The 22,437-nt window shown below is 38.5% G+C and overlaps 2 protein-coding genes across 2 annotated transcripts; both read left to right on the forward strand.

Annotated features, from left to right (window-relative positions):
• Positions 1-4,001: 4,001 nt before the first annotated feature.
• Positions 4,002-6,854, forward strand: LOC149673081 (uncharacterized). Its single transcript, XM_089840186.1, has 2 exons — positions 4,002-4,993; positions 5,090-6,854. Exons 1-2 carry the CDS (start codon positions 4,002-4,004, stop codon positions 6,852-6,854), a joined length of 2,757 nt encoding a protein of 918 aa, XP_089696312.1.
• Positions 6,855-6,894: 40 nt separating this feature from the next.
• Positions 6,895-17,895, forward strand: LOC149673082 (uncharacterized). The gene is made up of 4 exons (XM_089840187.1): positions 6,895-8,214; positions 8,515-9,315; positions 17,278-17,507; positions 17,580-17,895. The coding sequence occupies exons 1-4, from the start codon at positions 6,895-6,897 to the stop codon at positions 17,893-17,895; spliced, it is 2,667 nt and encodes an 888-aa protein (XP_089696313.1).
• The last annotated feature ends 4,542 nt before the right edge of the window (positions 17,896-22,437 follow it).

Here is a 22,437-nt window from a genome sequence, read left to right on the forward strand (position 1 = left end):
CGTTAGTTATTAAAAACAGAATTGTATATTTCATTTGCCATAAATGATAAAATGAAGTTTCAATTGTGTGATTCTCTGAAATACGGTAGGGAGTAGAGACGAGTGCTTTTTACTGATACTGTTAATTACTAAATTCAATGTATTCTCGCCTTGGCGTTATGAGAGTAGTGTAGAAAATATCACGAGAAATTTCAATTAAATCAAAATTAAAATTAAATTAACTTAAGATAAATAACATCAAATAATTTTAGAATAAAATGTAAAAAATAGAAATAGAAATCGAAAGCAACATGTTTTGAAACTTAACGAAAATGGAAAAACCGACAAAAACCAGGTGCCAGGTGTTTTCAAAAACAACCTTTCTAGGAAAAACACCACTTCTATAGGGATGAGCAAGAACTTATACCCTAGAAAGACAGTTCATTGGTCCCCCGGACCCAGCCTTTGGTAAGGGTACTGGGCAGGACCAACCCCTTTGCAAAAGGTTTAAATACCAAAGCATTTCCTTTGTAAAGATAGACCCTTTCAAAATTTTCACATGTAGCCACTTTAGACGGCAAAATAAAACTCGGATCACTTCTTTTTTTATTTGTTACAAAACTTTGGATATTACTCGACTCTAAACTTAGCTTAGAGACTTTAAGAAATTGCGAATTTGGACGTTTTTTGGACTTCAGAGAACTCAAGGTAAATAGGCTATCATTTTTCAGTCGGTGATAGGCTCTATTAAGTAGCCAAACGCTATTAAAAATCCCAGCAATTAGCATGCGCCACTAGGAAGGTGCGATATGGTGCCGAAACCCGGGAATTAGAACTAAAAATTCGGGACTTTAGATAAAATTAATTAGGATTAAAGTGAAAAGAAAGGGTACGCTTTTTAGTGTAAAACGTAAATCGGAATCGGAATCTGCAAAATCGGATCTTGCAATTAGGAAATAATATAGGATTTTGGACTGACCCAAACGGTTAATTGGAAAAATAATTAAAATCGGAATCGTGAGAAAAGTAGTCAGAAAGAACAATGGCGAGTCGTGAAACGGAATTGAATAAGTTTAAGACAACGCGAAAAGTCATAAGAACTTTAGTTACGAAGCTAATCACAGAACTTGAGACGCTATTTAAAGCAACGAACTGTGATGTCGAAGACGTAGAAGACATCGTGGCAATTTTTCAACAAAAGGAGGAAGCTCTGATAGACTACGACGCCAAAATCGAAGCGCTATTCGACAATGATAAACAACAAGAAGAGGATACAGAAAAGGCCCAGGAGTACCGGGATAAAATCATTAGGGCAGTACGGAAGGCGAACCGACGCATAGAAAGTATCAAGGGGGCGACCACATCGGCGTCCAGCTCAACTTCCACGATCGTCACCGGAAATACCGTGGCCAGCCAAGTCGTCCCGACTCAGGTCACCCAACACGCCATGCTACCTAAGCTCACCGTAAGAAAATTCGACGGGGAAATCACCCAGTGGACAAGCTTCTGGAACCAGTTTTCTTCAGCCGTTCACAAGCAAAACATTGACAAGGTAGAAAAATTCACGTATTTAGAATCGTATTTAGAAGGTGAAGCGAAATTAGCTTTAACGGGAATGTACCCCAGTGACGCAACTTACGATGAGGCTATAGACATTTTAGAAAGGAGATTTGGTCAGAGAGACCAGGTTGTCAATACCCACATGCATAAATTACAAAATCTAGAACCTGTATATAAGATCAGCAATTTGAAAGGTCTGAGAGAACTAATTAATACCATAGATATTAACATTAGAAGCTTAAAATCCGTGGGGGAAGATGTAAGGAAGTGCAGTGTGGCTTTATGCCCAAGAATATTGGAATGCTTTCCAGAAGAGATTAGGTTAGATTTTAGGCGCGTTAGAAAAGCGAATACTGATTGGGATATTGACCAGATGGTTGATTATTTGAGGGAGGAGATTGAATCAAGGGAAGCCTGTAGAGCTTTAGGATCTAAATCTAGCTCAGAAAAAATTGGGACAAATAGTTATAAGGAGTAGGTTGAAAGAAAACCTTCCTACCAAAGGCACACAGCTTCGGCCTTGTCAACGGGTGTAACAAACCCGCAAAATAGTTATCAAAATCAAAACAGGTATCAAAGTAGGGACAATAGATATCAAAATCATAGTCAAAATCGAGCGGAAAATCCATTTTGCATATTCTGTGAAGCTAACGGGCATAATTCGAATGATTGTCCTAAGTTTAATTTGGATCAAAAACGTAACTTAATTAGAGAACAACGCCGGGGTCTTCCTCCAAAGGTTTACGCAATTGCGATGTTCTTACCTACAGCTGCGATTCAAAACCTTTATATACTATTTATTTGAGTAAGGCGAAGCAACAGGCGTATGCTTCATTTCAAACGTCAATATTAGCCAAGTCTTTCAAGAATGTTTAATTGTTCTCGTTTAAAACGATATGACAAACATTAACATGTACAAAAATGGGCCAAGCCTCGCCTCGTGCCCTTTCCGCCGTAAAACGTTCTCAGATCCCATGTAGAGCCAAGTCTGCCTTTTTGTTCTTATTCAATCGCCAATTGAACAATTATGTTATAAATTAAGTCCTTTTCCTAATTAATAACCAATATTCTTTGACTCTATCATTATTATACATCTTTGTTCGTATCAAAAATATCGTGATTTGGCAATCGCAGGTAAGTAATATTATAAGGGGTCGAGGGGATATTCACTAAATCGTCGCCGATTTTAAAATAATCGAAGGGATGTTCACTAAATCGTTTATGGTCGAGTGGATATGTACAAGTTTATAAGGCGAGTTATGCATAACCCTATGTACACGTTATAAGGTAATTACGTGCGATTGCCAAGTCACGATATTTTTGATACGAACAAAGATGTATAATAATGATAGAGTAAAAGAATATTGGTTATTAATTAGGAAAAGGAGTTAATTTATAACATAATTGTTCAATTGGCGAGTGAATAAGAACAAAAAGGCAGACTTGGCTCTACATGGGATATCAGAACGTTTTACGGCGGAAAGGGCACGAGGCGAGGCTTGGCCCATTTTTGTGCATGTTAATGTTTTTCATAGGATCTCAATTCTGTTTGTAGACCCTCTCGCTATACTTCGGTAGTTATATTAAAACAAAACCCTCTCGTTGTACTTCGTTTGTCAATATAATTGCTAACGCATGTCCATATTTACGCTGAATTGCCCCTTTCGACCCCAAGAGAATATACAAAAAAGATAGTACGCTATAACCTAATATAAGAATGTAGCATCAGTTACGACCTTTACGTCCTTTCATCAAGAACACACACTATTTCTGTTGAAAAGACTACAGCGCCATCTAGTTTTAAAATAAAAAAACTAAAGAACAATTTTATAAACATTTCGGGATGTTTTAATTTTTCTGTGCTTTATAATATAAATGAAAACTAAATCCTGAATTTTAAGTTTCTATCTACCCTATAAGTACTTTAGAATTTTGATGATCGGTGAGTGAGTGAGTGAGTGACAAAATAAGGTTGATTACACCTTCGATATTTCGAAAAGTATATAGGGTAGGAACTTGAAATTTGGAAACTATTGCTAGGATTGACAGTCCTCGCTGTTAGCAAAATTTCAGACTTTTACCTATACCCATCACGAAGTTACAGTGGTCTTAAAAGTGCCGTGAGTTGCTTCGAGAAAAGGATGTCAGTGCTCGACTTGGCGGGGAGCACTGCCCCCAGATGTAACGATCAGTAAGGCAAATAACTAACGAAGAAAATATTTAATATTAATTATATTTATTTTAATATTGATGATAATCTTGTTTCTCAACTCAAAATGAAATGAAATAGATTTTTAATGACTATATAAAAAACTATACATGTGTAAAACGTAAATCGGAATCGGAATCTGCAAAATCGGATCTTGCAATTAGGAAATAATATAGGATTTTGGACTGACCCAAACGGTTAATTGGAAAAATAATTAAAATCGGAATCGTGAGAAAAGTAGTCAGAAAGAACAATGGCGAGTCGTGAAACGGAATTGAATAAGTTTAAGACATCGCGAAAAGTCATAAGAACTTTAGTTACGAAGCTAATCAAAGAACTTGAGACGCTACTTAAAGCAACGAACTGTGATGTCGAAGACGTAGAAGACATCGTGGCAATTTTTCAACAAAAGGAGGAAGCTCTGATAGACTACGACGCCAAAATCGAAGCGCTATTCGACAATGATAAACAACAAGAAGAGGATACAGAAAAGGCCCAGGAGTACCGGGATAAAATCATTAGGGCATTACGGAAGGCGAACCGACGCATAGAAAGTATCAAGGGGGCGACAACATCGGCGTCCAGCTCAACTTCCACGATCGTCACCGGAAATACCGTGGCCAGCCAAGTCGTCCCGACTCAGGTCACCCAACACGCCAAGCTACCTAAGCTCACCGTAAGAAAATTCGACGGGGAAATCACCCAGTGGACAAGCTTCTGGAACCAGTTTTCTTCAGCCGTTCACAAGCAAAACATTGACAAGGTAGAAAAATTCACGTATTTAGAATCGTATTTAGAAGGTGAAGCGAAATTAGCTTTAACGGGAATGTACCCCAGTGACGCAACTTACGATGAGGCTATAGACATTTTAGAAAGGAGATTTGGTCAGAGAGACCAGGTTGTCAATACCCACATGCATAAATTACAAAATCTAGAACCTGTATATAAGATCAGCAATTTGAAAGGTCTGAGAGAACTAATTAATACCATAGATATTAACATTAGAAGCTTAAAATCCGTGGGGGAAGATGTAAGGAAGTGCAGTGTGGCTTTATGCCCAAGAATATTGGAATGCTTTCCAGAAGAGATTAGGTTAGATTTTAGGCGCGTTAGAAAAGCGAATACTGATTGGGATATTGACCAGATGGTTGATTATTTGACGGAGGAGATTGAATCAAGGGAAGCCTGTAGAGCTTTAGGATCTAAATCTAGCTCAGAAAAAATTGGGACAAATAGTTATAAGGAGTAGGTTGAAAGAAAACCTTCCTACCAAAGGCACACAGCTTCGGCCTTGTCAACGGTTGTAACATACCCGCAAAATAGTTATCAAAATCAAAACAGGTATCAAAGTAGGGACAATAGATATCAAAATCATAGTCAAAATCGAGGGGAAAATCCATTTTGCATATTCTGTGAAGCTAACGGGCATAATTCGAATGATTGTCCTAAGTTTAATTTGGAACAAAAACGTAACTTAATTAGAGAACAACGTCGATGCTACCTTTGTTTGAGACAGAACCATAGAGTCAGAGATTGCAATGCCAGGTTTAAGACATGTAAGAAATGCCAAAAGGGCCACAATTACGCGGTGTGTGACAAAAACCCAGCTAACTTTACAGTAGAAAATAAGGAGGAGAACGTAACCTTGAACGTGGGGGTAGCCTCAGTTAGTAATGGGGAAGGGATTGATGAAACTGTTTTGCTGCAGTCGGCGAGAGCTATTGTTAGGAACCCAGTACAGCAAAATACAGGTTTAGAAGTAAGGTGTTTTTTGGACTCCGGGGCGCAAGCGTCATTTATTAGGGAAGATGTATCCAGGAAATTAAGATTACCAGTAGTGGGAGAAACTAAGGTTGGATTTAACACCTTCATGAGTAAGGAGGTATCGGAACAAATTAGGAAGAGAGTCAAGGTAACTCTCGAAAACGTAGAAAAACCGGAACAAAGGGTTGAGATTATAGCGATAGAAGTTCCGTACGTTTGCAACTCAGTAACTGCGTTTAAATGCCATGAGATTGAGACATACATGAAACAAAAGGGTTGGCAATTAGCGGATAAACCAACAACTCAGAGCCCAGATTCAGATGGGATGGATTTGTTAATAGGGGGAGATTATTATTGGACAGTCGCGTCAGGAAAGACAGAAAGATTTGGACCTAGGATTATGGCCATTGAAACAAAATTGGGATGGGCCGTGCAAGGACCCTTGGATTCGGGGAACCAGGTAAACGTAAATACCTGCCCAATAACAGTAATGAGGGTAGGTGTAGTGGAAAGAAAAGCTGATGAGATAATTGAGAAATTTTGGAAATTGGAATCTATAGGAATTGAGAATGAGGAGAAAAGGGTGGGATATTTGGAAAATCAGGAAATAATTGAGAATTTTAATTCGGAAACTAAGATGGAGAATGGGCGATACCACGTGAAATTTCCGTGGAAGGTAGAGAAAGAATTGTTGCCTGATAACTTGGACTTAGCAACAAAAAGGGGGAATTCTTTAGTACGTAGATTCATTCGGGACCCAATTTTGTTTGAGGACTATAAGAAGGTCATAGATGACCAATTGGAAAAGGGGATAACAGAGATTGTACCTGAAAATATCATAGCCCCAGCGGGAACTTTTTACCTTCCCCATCAGCCGGTAAAAAGCGCGTCGGCCACCACAAGCTTGAGAGTAGTGTTAGATGGGTCAGCTCATGGAAAGGGGCTCCCCTCCTTAAATGATTGTTTAGCAGCGGGACCAAATCTGAACCCGGATATTTTATTGTTATTGTTGAGATTTAGAATGAATAAGGTCGCATTCGTAGCGGATATTGAGAAGGCGTTTCTCCAGATAGCCCTAGCAGAGTCAGAAAGGGATTCAGTGAGATTTTTATGGGTAAACGCTGAGACGCATGACCAATTAAAAGAAAATGATTTTAAAACCCTACGTATGGCACGCGTACCTTTTGGAATCACTTCAAGCCCTCTTTTGTTAGCTCTAACAATAAAGTATCACATACACAAGGTAGAGGGAGCGGACGAAAATGTAGTTAGAATATTGGACCAGGATCTCTATGTAGATGATTTGACTAGTGGGGAACAAAATGTGGAAAAAGGCTTATGAAACTACTGTAGGAATTAATAAGATATTGAGCAGCGCCAACATGCGATTTAGGAAATGGAACACAAATTCGCCAGATCTTAGGAAGTTATGGGGAGACACAAAATCGGAAAATTCGGTCCCCATGTTTGATGGTAAGGAGGCACCCGAAGGAATCAAACTGTTAGGGCTAAGGTGGAACCCAAATTCGGACACTTACTTTTTTGACTTAACAAAGTTAATTGAGATTTTACAAAACATCAAGCCGACCAAACGTTGCGTAATCAGTGCCGTTGCACAAATATTTGACCCTATAGGAATTTTGACCCCATTTACAATTAGAGCAAAACTCTTATTTCAGAGGTTATGGGTGGAGAAGGTAGATTGGGACGAAACTTTAGGACCAGAGTTAGCGGAAGAATTCCTTGATTGGTGCCACGAATTGCCCAATCTTCGAAATATTAGTATGCCAAGTCATTATTTTGATGGGGAGGAAGAAGTAGATAATTGGGAGTTACACTGTTTTACAGATGCAAGTAGGAACGCCTATGCGGCTATTGTTTACGTTAGGTATGTAACAAAGGCAGGAAAAATTAGGGTAGCATTTGTAATATCCAAGGCACGAGTCGCGCCGCTTAAGCAGTTTCAGCAAAGTTCCAAATTGGAACCCGAACTATCGATACCACGATTAGAACTAATGGGATGCAATTTAGGAGCGCGTTTGGTAAATTATGTAAAATCAACGTTTAGCAAAAAATTTATTAGGAGTTTTATGTGGACAGATTCCAAAATTGCCCTTTATTGGATTAGGGGAGCGTCAACCACGTGGAAACCTTTTATATCAAACAGAATATCAGAAATACAAAGGCTCACAAATACAGAAGATTGGTTCCACTGCCCAGGGGTTGATAATCCAGCAGATATTCCTACACGGGGAGTAAAAGCGGAGAATCTGCACGCGCTCAAAAAATGGTGGGAAGGACCTAGTTGGTTGTTGTTGCCGAGATCAGAAAGGCCCATGGACGATTCCAGAAAAATAAAAATAGACCCCAAAGAGTTAGAACAGGAGATGAGAAAAACAATTTTAGTCATAAACATTGATGAAAAACCTGGATTAGATAAGATTATTGACCTACGTAGGTATAGTAAGTTGGACAAAGCGTTAAGAGTTACAGCCTATGTTGGAAGGGCATTCAGAAAAAATAAACAAGATGGACCCGTAACCGCGGCGGAGATGGTAAAAGCGGAAATAGATTGGGTGAACTGCGTCCAGGGGATAGACTATGCTAACGAGATAGCTACAATTAAAATCGGTGAGAAATTAGGGAACTCAAATAAGCTAGCAACCCTTCAGCCAATATTCAATAATCAAAATCAATTATGTGTAGGGGAAGATTAGACCAATCGGATTTGACTCAAGAACAAAAGCACCCCATAATTCTAAATTCGAAACAAAGGTTAGCTTATTTGTTAACGGAACGCAGTCACAACCGAGTTATGCATGGGGGAGTCCAAGAGACCTTAACTCAAGTCAGAGAAAGATATTTCATTATTTCAGGTCGACAGTTAGCAAGGAAAGTGGTTAGGGGATGTATGGCATGTAGGAAACTACTTAGTAAAGCTGGAGGAAGCCCCACCCTTCTAAGTTATAGGGATAGATTTTGCGGGGCCAGTGTATGTGAAGGGACCCTCATATTTTGAGAAAAATAAGGATTTGGACAAGGCTTATATTTGTTTAGTAACCTGCGCCGTTACAAGAGCTTTGCATCTGGAACTAATACCATCATTATCAACAGAAGAGTTTATGTTAGCTTTCAGACGAATGGTAGCTAGGCGAGGTTTGCCACATACTATCTACACAGATAATGCAAAAACGTTCGAGCGCGCAAACAAGGACATGCAAAACATTTGGAAAAAATTGAAAGAGGAAAAACTATTGGAATATTTTGGGAGGGAAGGAATTAATTGGAAATTTATAGCCGAACGAGCCGCATGGTGGGGAGGTTTCTATGAACGTATGGTTAGGTCGACTAAAACAATTTTGAAGAAGGTACTTAAAAATTCGAAACTAACCTACCCCGAAATAGAAACCATTCTTTTAGAAACAGAGGCATCCATAAATTCACGCCCAATCACATTTGTTTACAATGACCCCCAGGAACCAACCCCTTTAAGTCCCTCGCATATTTTACTAGGTAAAAGAGTTAATTCTTTACCACCCCAAACATTTGATCAGACCATTCAAAAGCAAACACAACAACAATTAACAAATAGATTAAAGTACAGGCAGCAATTATTAGATAGGCTTTGGAAAAGATGGCACGAGGAGTATTTACTCCAGTTGAGAACAGCCCATTATTCGGATAAACAATTAACTCATAAAATTAAGTTAGGAGACGTAGTCTTAATACATCAAGACAAAAAACCAAAACATGAATGGAAATTAGGAACAATAACGGAAACATTAATGAGTAGAGACAACCAGGTCAGAGCTTGCATGATAAGATTAAGTAATGGTTCAATATTAAGAAGACCCATACAACTTCTGTACCCCTTAGAGATAACTGAACCATAAATTTAAGAAATTAAGGAAATTTAAAACTGAAATTAACGAATTAAAATTGGATTGTATAATAAATAAATTAAGAACAACTGTGAAAAACATAAAACATAAGATGTAAAACTAGGAATAAGAAAATATCAATGTAAATAGGACCAAATTTCTCGCGAATAGTTTTGTATAATTTTTAAGTAATACATGACTCAAGGTTGCGTCACATATTACGGTGGGGAGTGTAGAAAATATCACGAGAAATTTCAATTAAATCAAAATTAAAATTAAATTAACTTAAGATAAATAACATCAAATAATTTTAGAATAAAATGTAAAAAATAGAAATAGAAATCGAAAGCAACATGTTTTGAAACTTAACGAAAATGGAAAAACCGACAAAAACCAGGTGTCAGGTGTTTTCAAAAACAACCTTTCTAGGAAAAACACCACTTCTATAGGGATGAGCAAGAACTTATACCCTAGAAAGACAGTTCATTGGTCCCCCGGACCCAGCCTTTGGTAAGGGTACTGGGCAGGACCAGCCCCTTTGCAAAAGGTATAAATACCAAAGCATTTCCTTTGTAAAGATAGACCCTTTCAAAATTTTCACATGTAGCCACTTTAGACGGCAAAATAAAACTCGGATCACTTCTCTTTTTATTTGTTACAAAACTTTGGATATTACTCGACTCTAAACTTAGCTTAGAGACTTTAAGAAATTGCGAATTTGGACGTTTTTTGGACTTCAGAGAACTCAAGGTAAATAGGCTATCATTTTTCAGTCGGTGATAGGCTCTATTAAGTAGCCAAACGCTATTAAAAATCCCAGCAATTAGCATGCGCCACTAGGATGGTGCGATAAGTAGAGATATTTTGACAAAGGATGTAAAATCTGAGTATGAGCTTAGACTTGAGATTATAACGGAATCTATAAAAGAATTTCATAATGAAATTGACGAAGCAGCTATTGAACAGGCTGTGAGAGATTTCGGAAGTGAAGCTATTGAATCTGATCTTACTAATATCCAACCTGAATTGGAACATCAAAATGAAATAGATAGGTCTTTAATTGTTGAAGATTTTGAATTTCTAATTAATACAATAGAAGAGGCAATAGGAAATATTAACAGAGATATTCTTGATGGTAATGCGGACAAAAAACTCTTGTTCCATCAGTCACGTTGGTTAATGATTCAGAATACAATGCCCTTGTTAGAAAGCTGAAATTGAAACAGAAAGAAATATTTTATGAAGTTCTGCACCATTTAAAGTGCAAAGAAATTCCTTTACGGCTATTTTTTACAGGAGGTGCTGGTGTTGCAAAAAGCGTTTTAATGAGTGCCATATTTGAATCTGTTACTAGATTTTACAATAAGTAAAGAGGGGCTAATGCCTCGGAGGTCACAATTCTGCGATGCGCACCTACGGGCATGGCTGCCTTTAATATAGGTGGGGCAACTTGTACCTTTTGTCTACCCGTTAGTCAATTTGCCGGAAGCATTTCCAGATTTGAAAGTGAAACTCTTCACAATATTTGGTTGATGTATGGTCAAGTGAAATTGTTAACTATTGACGAAATATCAATGGTTGATGCGAAGGTTTTTAACCGAAAAAACTGGAGAATGCAAGAGATAATGGGTTGCCCAGATTATTTCGGTGGTGTGTCTGTACTTTTAGTTGGAGATTTTAACCAACTTAGACCCGTCCGGCATCATTTCGCTTTTCAAAGTCAAAGTGATAGTGACAATCCATATCCGTCTTTAATTGGTAACCCAATGTGGGAGGAATTCCAATTTAGTGAGCTTGAAGAAATTATGAGGCAAAGAGGTTTGCGGAAGCTTTGAATAGAATGGCTGTGGGAAGTATGAATCAGGATGATATTGACTATTTCGTAAGTTTAGAAGTAAACAGAGAGCGTGTACCGCCAAAAGAAGCGATACATCTTTTCCCTACTAACGTTGAAGTCAACCAATTTAACCAAGAGACTCTATTTAAAATGACTACGGAAAAGTGTATTTCAATTTCAGTAGATGTTGTAAATGGTGATCTTAGTAGCGAAGTTAAAAGTAACATTCTTTCCCAAGTTCAAACTGTAGCAACGTCTGATACGTATGGTCTCCCTAAAGAACTAACACTCGCTTGTGGTGCGAGACATATGATGACTAACAATGTCGATACGTCTGATGGACTTACGAATGGTGCGACAGGTTGGTTAAGGAAGATAGAGTACGGTAAAAATAGGCTCGGGGAACAAATTCCGTTCAGGGTTTGGATTGAGTTTGCTGATGCTAATGTTGGGAAGTGTTTGAGACAAAAGAGTCTTGGATTGTACGAACAGAATAACTTTAACAGGACTTGGACTCCTGTCGAGAAGGTTATTAAGGCATTTAGTAGAAAATGGAGGCAGAATAATGTTTCAGTCTCTAGGAGACAGTTTCCTTTGGTAATTTCTGAGGCTATTACGATACACAAGAGTCAAGGCGATACATACTCGTCTGTAGTAGTGCATTGTAATCCCAGAAAAAAATTAGAGAGAACTCATTTATACGTTGCTTGTAGTAGGGCTAGAAACGCCAGCTTTTGTATATTGAGGGTAAATTTCAAGTTCCAAATGCGCCTAAAAACAATCAAGTAGAATTGGAACGTAAAAGATTACGGGATACGAAGAGTATTGTATTACCGTTTTTGAACGAACGGGTTTACATTTATGTTCATAATGTGCAGTCCTTAAACGCGCATTTGGAAGGTATTTTAGCAGACAGTACCGTGATAAGAAATGCCCAGTTATTATGCCTTGTTGAAACGTGGAAGAAAGATACCGATGATTTTAGTGTGCCATCCTTTAGGGAAGTGGGCGGTATTTATCTGCCAAGAACGGCACGTAGGTATTGCGTTTGGTTCTTCCATTTATTTAAAAGACACACCCGAAAATTAGTTAACAATTTGGATAATAGGGTTTTGCGAACCGATAGACCTTTCAGAAATTTGCATGTAGAACGTTGCTGGTTGGATGTTTCCATTGAAAATGAACCGATGACTGTTGTTTTGTTGTACAAATCGCCCGGAGCGAGTTTGAGATCAGTTTTTGAGGATTTTAATCCTTTGTTCGATATTAGATACGATGCCTCTGTTCCGACAGTTGTAGTTGGAGATTTTAATATAAATTTTTTAAAAAGTAAAACGGCCATGAAAATGTTCTTTGATTCTTTTAACATGTCTCTTCCGCCGGGTCTTGAAGAGAAAATTTCAACTGACTATCATTGCCAGTTAGATTTAGCGTTCGGAAACAAACTTTTTCAAGACAGATTCGAGGCCTTTTACAGAGAATCGTACTATTCGTATCATAAAGGTATATGTTTCGTTAAAAAGAAATAGCTGTAGAAGTCTAGTATACCGTTATGGTCGGTGAACTTCCTAGCTGTAGAAGCTCTGTTTTATAACCCTCTGAAAGTCCAATCTGTAGAAGCTTTGTATTATAACCCTGTGAAAGTCCTAGCTTTAGAATCTTTAAATTATAACCCTGTGAAAGTCCTAGCTCTCGAAGCTTAGTATTATAGCCCTGTGAAAGTCCTAGCTCTCGAAGCTTTGTATTATAACCCTGTGAAAGTCCTAGCTCTCGACGCTTTGTATTATAGCCCTGTGAATGTTATAGCTCTCGAAGCTTTGTATTATAACCCTGTGAAAGTCCTAGCTCTCGAAGCTTTGTATTATAACCCTGTGAAAGTCCAAGCTCTCGAAGCTTTGTATTATAACCCTGTGAAAGCCCTAGCTCTCGAAGCTTTGTATTTTAACCCTGTGAAAGCCCTACTCTCGAAGCTTTGTATTATAACCCTGTGAAAGCCCTAGCTCTCGAAGCTTTGTATTTTAACCCTGTGAAAGCCCTAGCTCTCGAAGCTTTGTATTATAACCCAGTGAAAGCCCTAGCTCTCGAAGCTTTGTATTTTAACCCTGTGAAAGCCCTAGCTCTCGAAGCTTTGTATTATAACCCAGTGAAAGCCCTAGCTCTCGAAGCTATGTATTTTAACCCTGTGAAAGCCCTAGCTCTCGAAGCTATGTATTAAAACCCCGTGAAAGTTCTAGCTCTCGAAGCTTTGTATTATAACCCGAAAGGGTGTGTGAAAGTCCTAGCTCTCGAAGCTTTGTATTATAACCCGAAAGGGTTAGTGATAGTCTTAGCTCTCGAAGCTTTGTATTATAACCCGAAAGGGTTAGTGATAGTTTTAGCTCTCGAAGCTTTGTATTATAACCCGAAAGGGTTAGTGAAAGTCCTAGCTCTCGAAGCGTTGTAAAGTCAGCCGTAATTAATGGTTGATGGAAATCCTAGCTCTATAGGAGCTTTTTATGATGAAAGAGGTATCTTTGAAAGTAATGCATAATTTAGTGGCGTAGCGTGAGGGGGTGAAAGGATCTCTATTCTAGGGGATTAGATTGTACTGTTTTGTCGAAACTTGAAAGCGGTTACCTAACATTGTAATGCTGATAATATTCATCAAAGCTGAATTAAGTATGCGAGTTGAGAGAAGATTCTCGGAATTGAAATTGATCAAATGTATTAGTCTTCAATGTCCAAGTCGAGATTAACAAATCTCCTTATCTTGACAATCGAACAATAGGTATAAATCAACTTTTACACCATACTAAAGATTTTGCATTGGAAAAAAAAACGCAAAATAAAAGTTTATTTAATGAAATACATTTCATTTTAATCCTTTAGAAAACAGTGAAACATTATCACAGCTTTATTACAGAGCTTAATAAGCATAATTGGGAAAAAAGGGAGGGCAGAAAATCAATTGTTTGCCTCAGGTGGGATAAAGTCACGCTACGCCACTGCTATAGAAAGGGTTGCCCAAATTGAGTTGAAGTGCTAGCTGTAGAAGCTTTGCATAGTAACTCGGAAGGGTTAGTAAAAGTCCTAGCTCTCGAAGCTTTGTATTATAACCCGAAAGGGTTAGAGATAGTCCTAGCTCTCGGAGCTTTATATAATAACCCGAAAGGGTTAGTGATAGTCCTAGCTCTCGGAGCTTTGTAAAAATCAGCCGTAATCAAAGGTTGATGGAAATCCTAGCTCTAGGAGCTTTGTAAAATGAACTTATAACCCATATGGGTTAGAAGCTTTACCTTTTTAAGTTGTTGAAAACCCTAGCTGTAGAAGCTTTGTATTATAACCCTAAAGGGTTGGTGAAAGTCCTAGCTCTCGGAGCTTTGTATGATCAGCCGTAATTAATGGTTGGTGGAAATCCTAGCTCTAGGAGCTTTGTAAAATTAACTCACCCGAAAGGGTTGCTTGAACTGGAAACTTATCACCCAAAAGGGTCGTTCAAATTAAAAACCTATTGCCCGAAAGGGTCGCTCAAATTGGAAACCTATTGCCCGAAAGGGTCGCTCAAATTGGAAACCTATTGCCCGAAAGGGTTGCTCAAATTGGAAACCTATTGCCCGAAAGGGTTGCTCAAATTGGAAACCTATTGCCCGAAAGGGTCGCTCAAATTGGAAACCTATTGCCCGAAAGGGTCGCTCAAATTGGAAACCTATTGCCCGAAAGGGTCGCTCAAATTGGAAACCTATTGCCCGAAAGGGTCGCTCAAATTGCAAACCTATTGCCCGAAAGGGTCGCTCAAATTGGAAACCTATTGCCCGCAAGTGTCCCTCAAATTGGAAACCTATTTCCCGCAAGTGTCCCTCAAATTGGAAACCTATTGCCCGCAAGTGTCCCTCAAATTGGAAACCTATTGCCCGCAAGGGTCGCTCAAATTGGAAACCTATTGCCCGCGAGGGTCGCTCAAATAGAAACCCTATTGCCCGCAAGGGTCGCTCAAATTGGAAACCAACTGCCCGAAATGGTCGCTCAAATTGGAAACTGTGGAAGTGGTAACTGTGATATCTAGATATGAAGGGTTGCTGAAACTGGTATGTTCAGTTGGTAGAGTTACTATTCTCTCATCAGATATAATTGGTAAGTTAAATAGAATCACTTTTGATAAAAAATAGAGGAGGTAGCCTATCGTTAAATATAAACAAGACGGCCCAAGGGCTCGTAATAGTAGCCACATCGTACGAGTGAATAGCCCCTCTATACCCTACCCTAATGAGTGGATAACCCCTTTATAACTTACCCTAATGAGTGAATAGCGCTATCTTTTACAATGCTTAAATGATTTACCGTGCATAAAATCAGAGTTAATAGCCCCTCGATGCCCTACTCTAAACAGTGATAAAATTATAACCGTATAAACTTACTTACGCTGTAATTCTAATATTCCGGCGAATCGAAGAACAGATATTTATGCCCAGAAACGTTTGAAAGCGAAAGTTTAGTTATAGTGATTATCCCCTCGAATAACCTTTAGCAATGCTAAAATGATCAAACGCGTAACGCTCATTTAACACTATGTTAGCTCTATCTAAACCCATACCCCAAAGATACAAGTTCAGAAGTATCCGACCCCAAAGACACAAGTTCAGAAGTATCCGACCCCAAAGATACAAGTTCAGAAGTATCCGACCCCAAAGATACAAGTTCAGAAGTATCCGACCCCAAAGATCCAAGTTCAGAAGTATCCGACCCCAAAGATCCAAGTTCAGAAGTATCCGACCCCAAAGATCCAAGTTCAGAAGTATCCGACCCCAAAGATCCAAGTTCAGAAGTATCCGACCCCAAAGATACAATTTCAGAAGTATCCGACCCCAAAGATACAAGTTCAGAAGTATCCGACCCCAAAGATACAAGTTCAGAATTATCCGACCCCAAAGATTCAAGTTCAGAAGTACCCGACCCCAAAGATTCAAGTTCAGAAGTACCCGACCCCAAAGATTCAAGTTCAGAAGTACCCGACCCCAAAGATTCAAGTTCAGAAGTACCCGACCCCAAAGATTCAAGTTCAGAAGTACCCGACCCCAATGATTCAAGTTCAGAAGTATCCGACCCCAAAGACACAAGTTCAGAAGTATCCGACCCCAAAGATACAGGTTCAGAAGTATCCGACCCCAAAGATACAGGTTCAGAACTATCCGACCCCAAAGATACAAGTTCATTATAGTGATTACCCATTTTAGTGATTATCCCCTCGAATTACCTTTAGCAATGCTAAAATGATCAAACGCATTACGCTCATTTAACACTATGTTAGCTCTATCTAAACCCACATTTGAATTAACCGCCAAAACGATCCAGTCAATCATAACATAGATGGCGATAGCTACCGAACGAGAACGAAACGGGGAAAATCGTTATCTATTTAATTAGCACATAAATAAAAAGAAAATAAATATAAAAACTCCAAACATACAAATTCATAAGTATCCGACCCCACAGATTTAGAGGTACCCCACCCCACATCACCCCGACATTTTAGAGATAAAAATAAATAATAAAAAACTCGAGGTTTCTATCAAGTCTCTATGGCTCAATGGTAGAACCTTTGCTTACCACGCCAACGACCCGGGTTCGATTCCCGGCTGCGATCCGAAAAAAATTTTAATTAAAATTAAATCTCTAACCGAGCCCAGTTACCCCTATGGGTGGGTTGTGGTAATGTGGAGTTCCTTTTAAGCCAAAAAATAACGATAACGAAAGCGAAAACTCCGGCCACATGTACTACTACTAGTACTACTACTACTACTACTACTACTACGGCTCGGGTCAAACTAAGAGCCTCATCGTATACTACGATGTGGCTAAAAAGTCACTTCTGTGTTACGTATAGTGAACAAGTTTATTTGCGTGAAGATGAGTTTGTGCAAAGCGCGACACTAATCGTATCCATATTAGTTATTACTAATGTTTAAATAAAAACAGATGAATAAAGTTTAGTTCACAATTAAACAAGAAGTGTTTTTTATCTTTAACATTATCACCTTTGATATTGTTTAAAACGTTTTTTACCATCGTAGAAAAAGAACACTAACCATTATTGCATTGTGTGGGTGCAATCAAGAGTACAACGGGAATTGCAACGCATGCAACAGTTAGGCATCATAGTGCCCGTCACGGAGCTCACCGATTGGGTCCACCCAATCATAATAGTGGAAAAACCAAAAGGAAGGTCACACCCGGAACCCTACTATCCAATGCCTACCGCTCAACAAATCTACGCTGATCTACACCGTCCTGGACGCGCAAAGTGCGTTCTGGCACATAGAGCAGGATGAACCAAGCTCTGTTGTACAATCGCAACACCTTACGCACGATACAGATTCCTCCGGCAACCTTATGGTCTATCCTCAGCGTCAGAACTATTTCCAGCAACTAGCGGTAGACAAGATAGAATACTTGGGCAACACCCTGTCCTCCAAAGGCCTCGAAATTTCACCAACAAAAGTTCAAGCGATTCAATGAATACCGTCACCAACAGACAAAAAATCATTACCAAGATTCCTTGGCATGGTGAATTATTTGGCAAAATTCCTGCCCCAACACTCAACAATTACAGCTCCACTACGCGAGCTCCTGAAGAAAGGGGTCTCATTCATATGGGACGCAAAGAGGGAAGCTGTCTTCCTAAAACCTAAACGCCTCATCTCCTGGTCCCCAGTACTGGCCTATTACAGTTAGCAAGCCACCAGGACAATATCAGTAGAAAGCAGCCTAATAGGCGTCGATGCAGTACTACCACAAAATGGTAAACCTGTTGAGTATGCTTCAACCTCTTTCACTCGCACTCAACTAAACTACGCGCCAATAGAACGTGAACTTCTAGGCATAGTCTACGCGTGCGAAAGATTCCACTATTATGTCATTGGAGTCCCCTTTATCGTACAGACCGATCATAAACATTTAATTGTCATTAATTAAGAGTCTTACGACGCATTGAGTTAAAGCCGTTCTGGGCGATAAAAGAAGAACTTCATGTATCAGAAGGCCTAATTTACCGAGAGGATGCGCTTTACGTCCCGAAGTGCTCCGCCGTGATGTCATGATCCAAATTCACTCAGTTCATCAAGGACTAACCGCGTGCCTATCTAAAGCCAAGCTGTATCTCTACTGGCCACAAATGAAAAGAGACATCACAAAGTATGTCCAGAACTGTACAACTTGCCGAAAAAAGGGACCGTTCCAACACGCTATGCGCTTACGCCTCACGATGTACCTCAGCTACCCTCGGTCACTGTTGGTGCGTATCTCTTCCACATCAATAATACAAATCTGATCATTCTAGTTGACTATTATTTCAAATGCGTAGAAGCTTAAGAGTTACGAAGCACAAATGATAAAGCGATAATAAAGTTCCTAAATCCACAATTCTGTCGATATGGTCCTCCCTTTAACTCGAGCTTTTTCAAGGGTTTACTCCAACAATGGGCAGTAGAACACGTAACATCCAGCGCATATCATTCTTAAAAAGCAACGGTATGACAAAACGAACCATACAAACAATAATAAACCTGGCAATCAAAGCGCAAGAGGAAGGTCGTGACCTACAGTATGTTCTTATGGAATATCGTTCGACGCCCATTTGAAAGCTACCGTCACCCAGCGAGATGTTAAAAGGACGCCGTACCAGAACACCGTAAACTATAAACAAAACAAGCACTTCGAACGCACTTCTCAACTTGTCATATTCGCAAACCTTACTGGATTAAAAAACCCAAATCAAAATCACGTGCACCGCACAATACCTGAAACTCTAAAGGCCGGAAGACCAGTATATTACCATGTCGGACCATGGTAATGGAAACCTGCAGAAGTACTACACGAAAGCAAAGAGCCGTTGTCGTCTATCCTGAAGATAAATGACGGAAAAACATTGCGGAGAAGTCCCCACCAAATACGTCCGACTCACCTACACAGTACAGTACCTCAAAGCGACTACGCTGAACAAAACACGGCACAAGAAGTACAACAGGTGGAGGACAATTGTGTTAAGCATTTGCGGCAAACTTTAACCAATCTACCCAATCCTGCGGACAATACTTACCGAACCACTTCAAGAGTCAGACTAGGAAGATTACCACCACCCATACAAAAACAAACTTCAATTTCAACAACTCAATTGTTCACCGACCTCAGCAACGCAGAACACATCTCCAACACCACGACCCTTGCAAAATCAAACTTCAGTCTTAACAACTCAAACTCATTAACCGATTTCAGCAACACAGATCCGATCTCCTACTATACTTCAAACGTCAAGACCAGACCAAAAGCAAATAGTGGTTGTAATTACATCGCGTAAACTCGAACCGCCACGTACAACATCAATATCAAACATTAGGACTTTAAGTCCTTCTGGCATGACGACTGCTTAGACGCTGGACAACACCCGAACAGCGCTACTCGAATTTCTCCGGGAACTTCCCCATTTCCCAAGACAATTTCTGTATCCGCCATACCCAGCACACGAGCACCATTTACACATTTACAGCAAGTACACAACAACCAAGGTCTACCCGAACAAGAACTAATATTTTCAATCCAACACGTTTTCGTAATACTTAATTTTTTAAAGAATGAAAGATGTTATATACTCCTGTTATATACTTTTGTAATACACTTGATATATACTCTTGCTATATACTCTTAATAACATTATCATATATTGTTAGTCTCGCCACTAGTATACCCTGATCTATTCCACTAGTGCGCGCCACCTATAGCGAATAACGAGGTTTCCTCATAAAGGAGCTAGCTACTTTGTAGTCAGTTTATATTGGACACTTGATGAGCACAGGCAATAAATATTTTATTATAATTAATTCTGTCGACTTACTAAATATATGTGGGTTTTCTCAGTACCTTTTTTTAGACGTTCGAGTGGTTTTCTTTTGGTTCGAATTAGCCATTAGTAGTTTTGCATAAATTGGTAGTAATGAAAATTAGAGATACGTTTAGGACATTTCATGTTTTTTTAATTAGGGAGACTAGAGATTAAGTAAAGATTTATGATTTGAAAGTGAACTTTAAAATTGCCGAGATAAACGCTAAGGTAAAAGAAACCCTTTCAGTTCTATAATCATGAAAAACTGATAAGGAAAGTTCAGTTTTTCGTTAGAAAGGAACCAAGATCTTCTCGTAAAGGTATGTTCTAATGGAAATCGTGTCTTACAGATTTTATTCCGAATTAAACGTTATATAAGGCAAAGCTAGTGGTATGCATCAGAGAATAAAATTTAACATAGAACTTATATATTCTTTGTAAGTAATGATTTGAAACCTAGGATTAGTGGATGATTATATATTTTGACAATGTAGAGAAAACTATTCAATGACTTAAGCCTCGTTAGACAAAACAAAGCGAAAAAATGTTGGTCTAGTATTTCGATATTGAGTCGTCTTTTCCCCGACTCGGAGAGGTAATATTTTGGTTTTCCCAACTTTTAATTTATAGGTGTTTAACCGTTCTATTAATTTGTTTTGAGACCCCGTTGACATTGTCTCTTCCCTCGCTTAATTTTTAATATATAGTACAAATTTTTTAAATTTCTTGTATAGACATGATTTTAATACTAATCTACCCTATTCCCGATGAGTATACCAAGGCTTATAGCACGATTTTAATTGAACAATCTGAGGCAAAATGATGCGTCGTGTTCTTCACATTAGGAACTTTTAAGTTATTTTCTAATATGCATCATCTTGAACCAGACTTTTCAGTTAAAAATCTTGCGTTAAGACTTGGCACACGCATCGATAATAAGATGCATTCGTCCGAAAATGTGCCCTGCCGCGGCCCTACCTAAAATTTGACCCTGGCGACGGCTCTGTGTATTAAAACCTATGGTAGTTAGTCAAAGATTCCTCAACATTGTAAATATTTGTATATTTGTATACTGTTGTTTTTTATATTTATGTATTGTTCTCTTTTTTTTTATCCCTGTGTATAATCGCGTGAGTCAGTAGGCTTTTTTTATACACAATAAACTCCATTCATTCAAAATCCAGGTTAAGCAAAATTTTATTTTTATAATCCAACAAATCATTTTCATTATATTTTGATGTTCAAGACCCTAATAATTTGCCAATTTTTCATTACAACTATTTAGTCGATTTTCTAGGCTCCCCGTACAAAAATTTTAAGCTGTAATTCATCTGCATACGCGCTTTTTTATCGCTACCACGCTGTAATAGGTATAAATTAAGGCTACATTTTCTGCAGCTCGAAAAACGCGAAAATTTCACAGAAATTCCAGAACTGCAAATTGCCTGCCGTTTCTACATTTTCTGTTTATTATCTGTTAATTGTCTGTATTGGCAGAAATATGCAGCGCGATTCTGCAAACGCGATGCAAAAGTAGAAATAACAGCTGCTAGTTTGAAACTGTAATTTGACCACAGTTATAGACATGTTACAGTTCTGCAAAAGTGATGGAAAAGTAGAAATCCAGCTGCCAATTTAAAACTGCAATTTGACTATATTTATTGACGTGTTACAGGTCTGCAAAAGTGATGAAAAAGTAGAAATACCAGCTGCTAGTTTAAAACTGCAACTTGACCACATTTATAGACATGTTACAGGCCTGCAAATGTGATGGAAAAGTAGAAATCCAGATGCCATTTTAAAACTGTAATATGACCATATTTATAGACATGTTACAGGTCTGCAAAACTTATGGAAAAGTAGATATTCAGCTGCCAATTTAAAACTGTAATTTGACCATTTTTATAGACATGTTACAGGTGTGCAAAAGCGATAGAAAAGTAGAAATACCAGATGCTAGTTTAAAACTGTAATTTGACTACATGTATAGACATGTTACAAGTCTGAAAAAGTGATGGAAAAGTAGAAATCCAGCTGCCAATTTAAAACTGCAATTTGACCATATTTATAGACATGTTACAAGTCTGAAAAAGTGGTGGAAAAGTAGAAATCCAGCTGCCAATTTAAAACTGTAATTTGACCATTTATATAGACATGTTACAGGTCTGCAAAAGTGATGGAAAAGTAGATATCCAGCTGCCAATTTAAAACTGCAATTTGACCACATTTATACACATGTTACAGGTCTGCAAAAGTTATGGGAAAGTTGAAATCAAGCTTCCAATTTAAAACTGTAACTATTCAACATTTATAGACATATTGCAGGTATTCAAAAGTAGAATTTCCTACTTTTGAA

The sequence above is a fragment of the Phalangium opilio genome, unplaced genomic scaffold (genome assembly GCF_054372755.1).
Source record: "Phalangium opilio isolate 3A_F unplaced genomic scaffold, DU_Popi_V2 ptg000053l_1, whole genome shotgun sequence".
Lineage (NCBI taxonomy): Eukaryota > Metazoa > Arthropoda > Arachnida > Opiliones > Phalangiidae > Phalangium > Phalangium opilio.

Excerpts from the sequence above, each read along its gene's own strand:
- LOC149673081 (XM_089840186.1), top strand. The coding sequence starts at position 4,002 with ATGGCGAGTCGTGAAACGGAATTGAATAAGTTTAAGACATCGCGAAAA. Across the intron at positions 4,994-5,089 it reads GGGACAAATAGTTATAAGGA|GTATCAAAGTAGGGACAATA; the intron begins GTAGGTTGAAAG and ends AAATCAAAACAG.
- LOC149673082 (XM_089840187.1), top strand. The coding sequence starts at position 6,895 with ATGCGATTTAGGAAATGGAACACAAATTCGCCAGATCTTAGGAAGTTA. Across the intron at positions 8,215-8,514 it reads ATAATCAAAATCAATTATGT|GGACCCTCATATTTTGAGAA; the intron begins GTAGGGGAAGAT and ends GTGTATGTGAAG. Across the intron at positions 17,508-17,579 it reads CACCGTCCTGGACGCGCAAA|ATTCCTCCGGCAACCTTATG; the intron begins GTGCGTTCTGGC and ends CGCACGATACAG.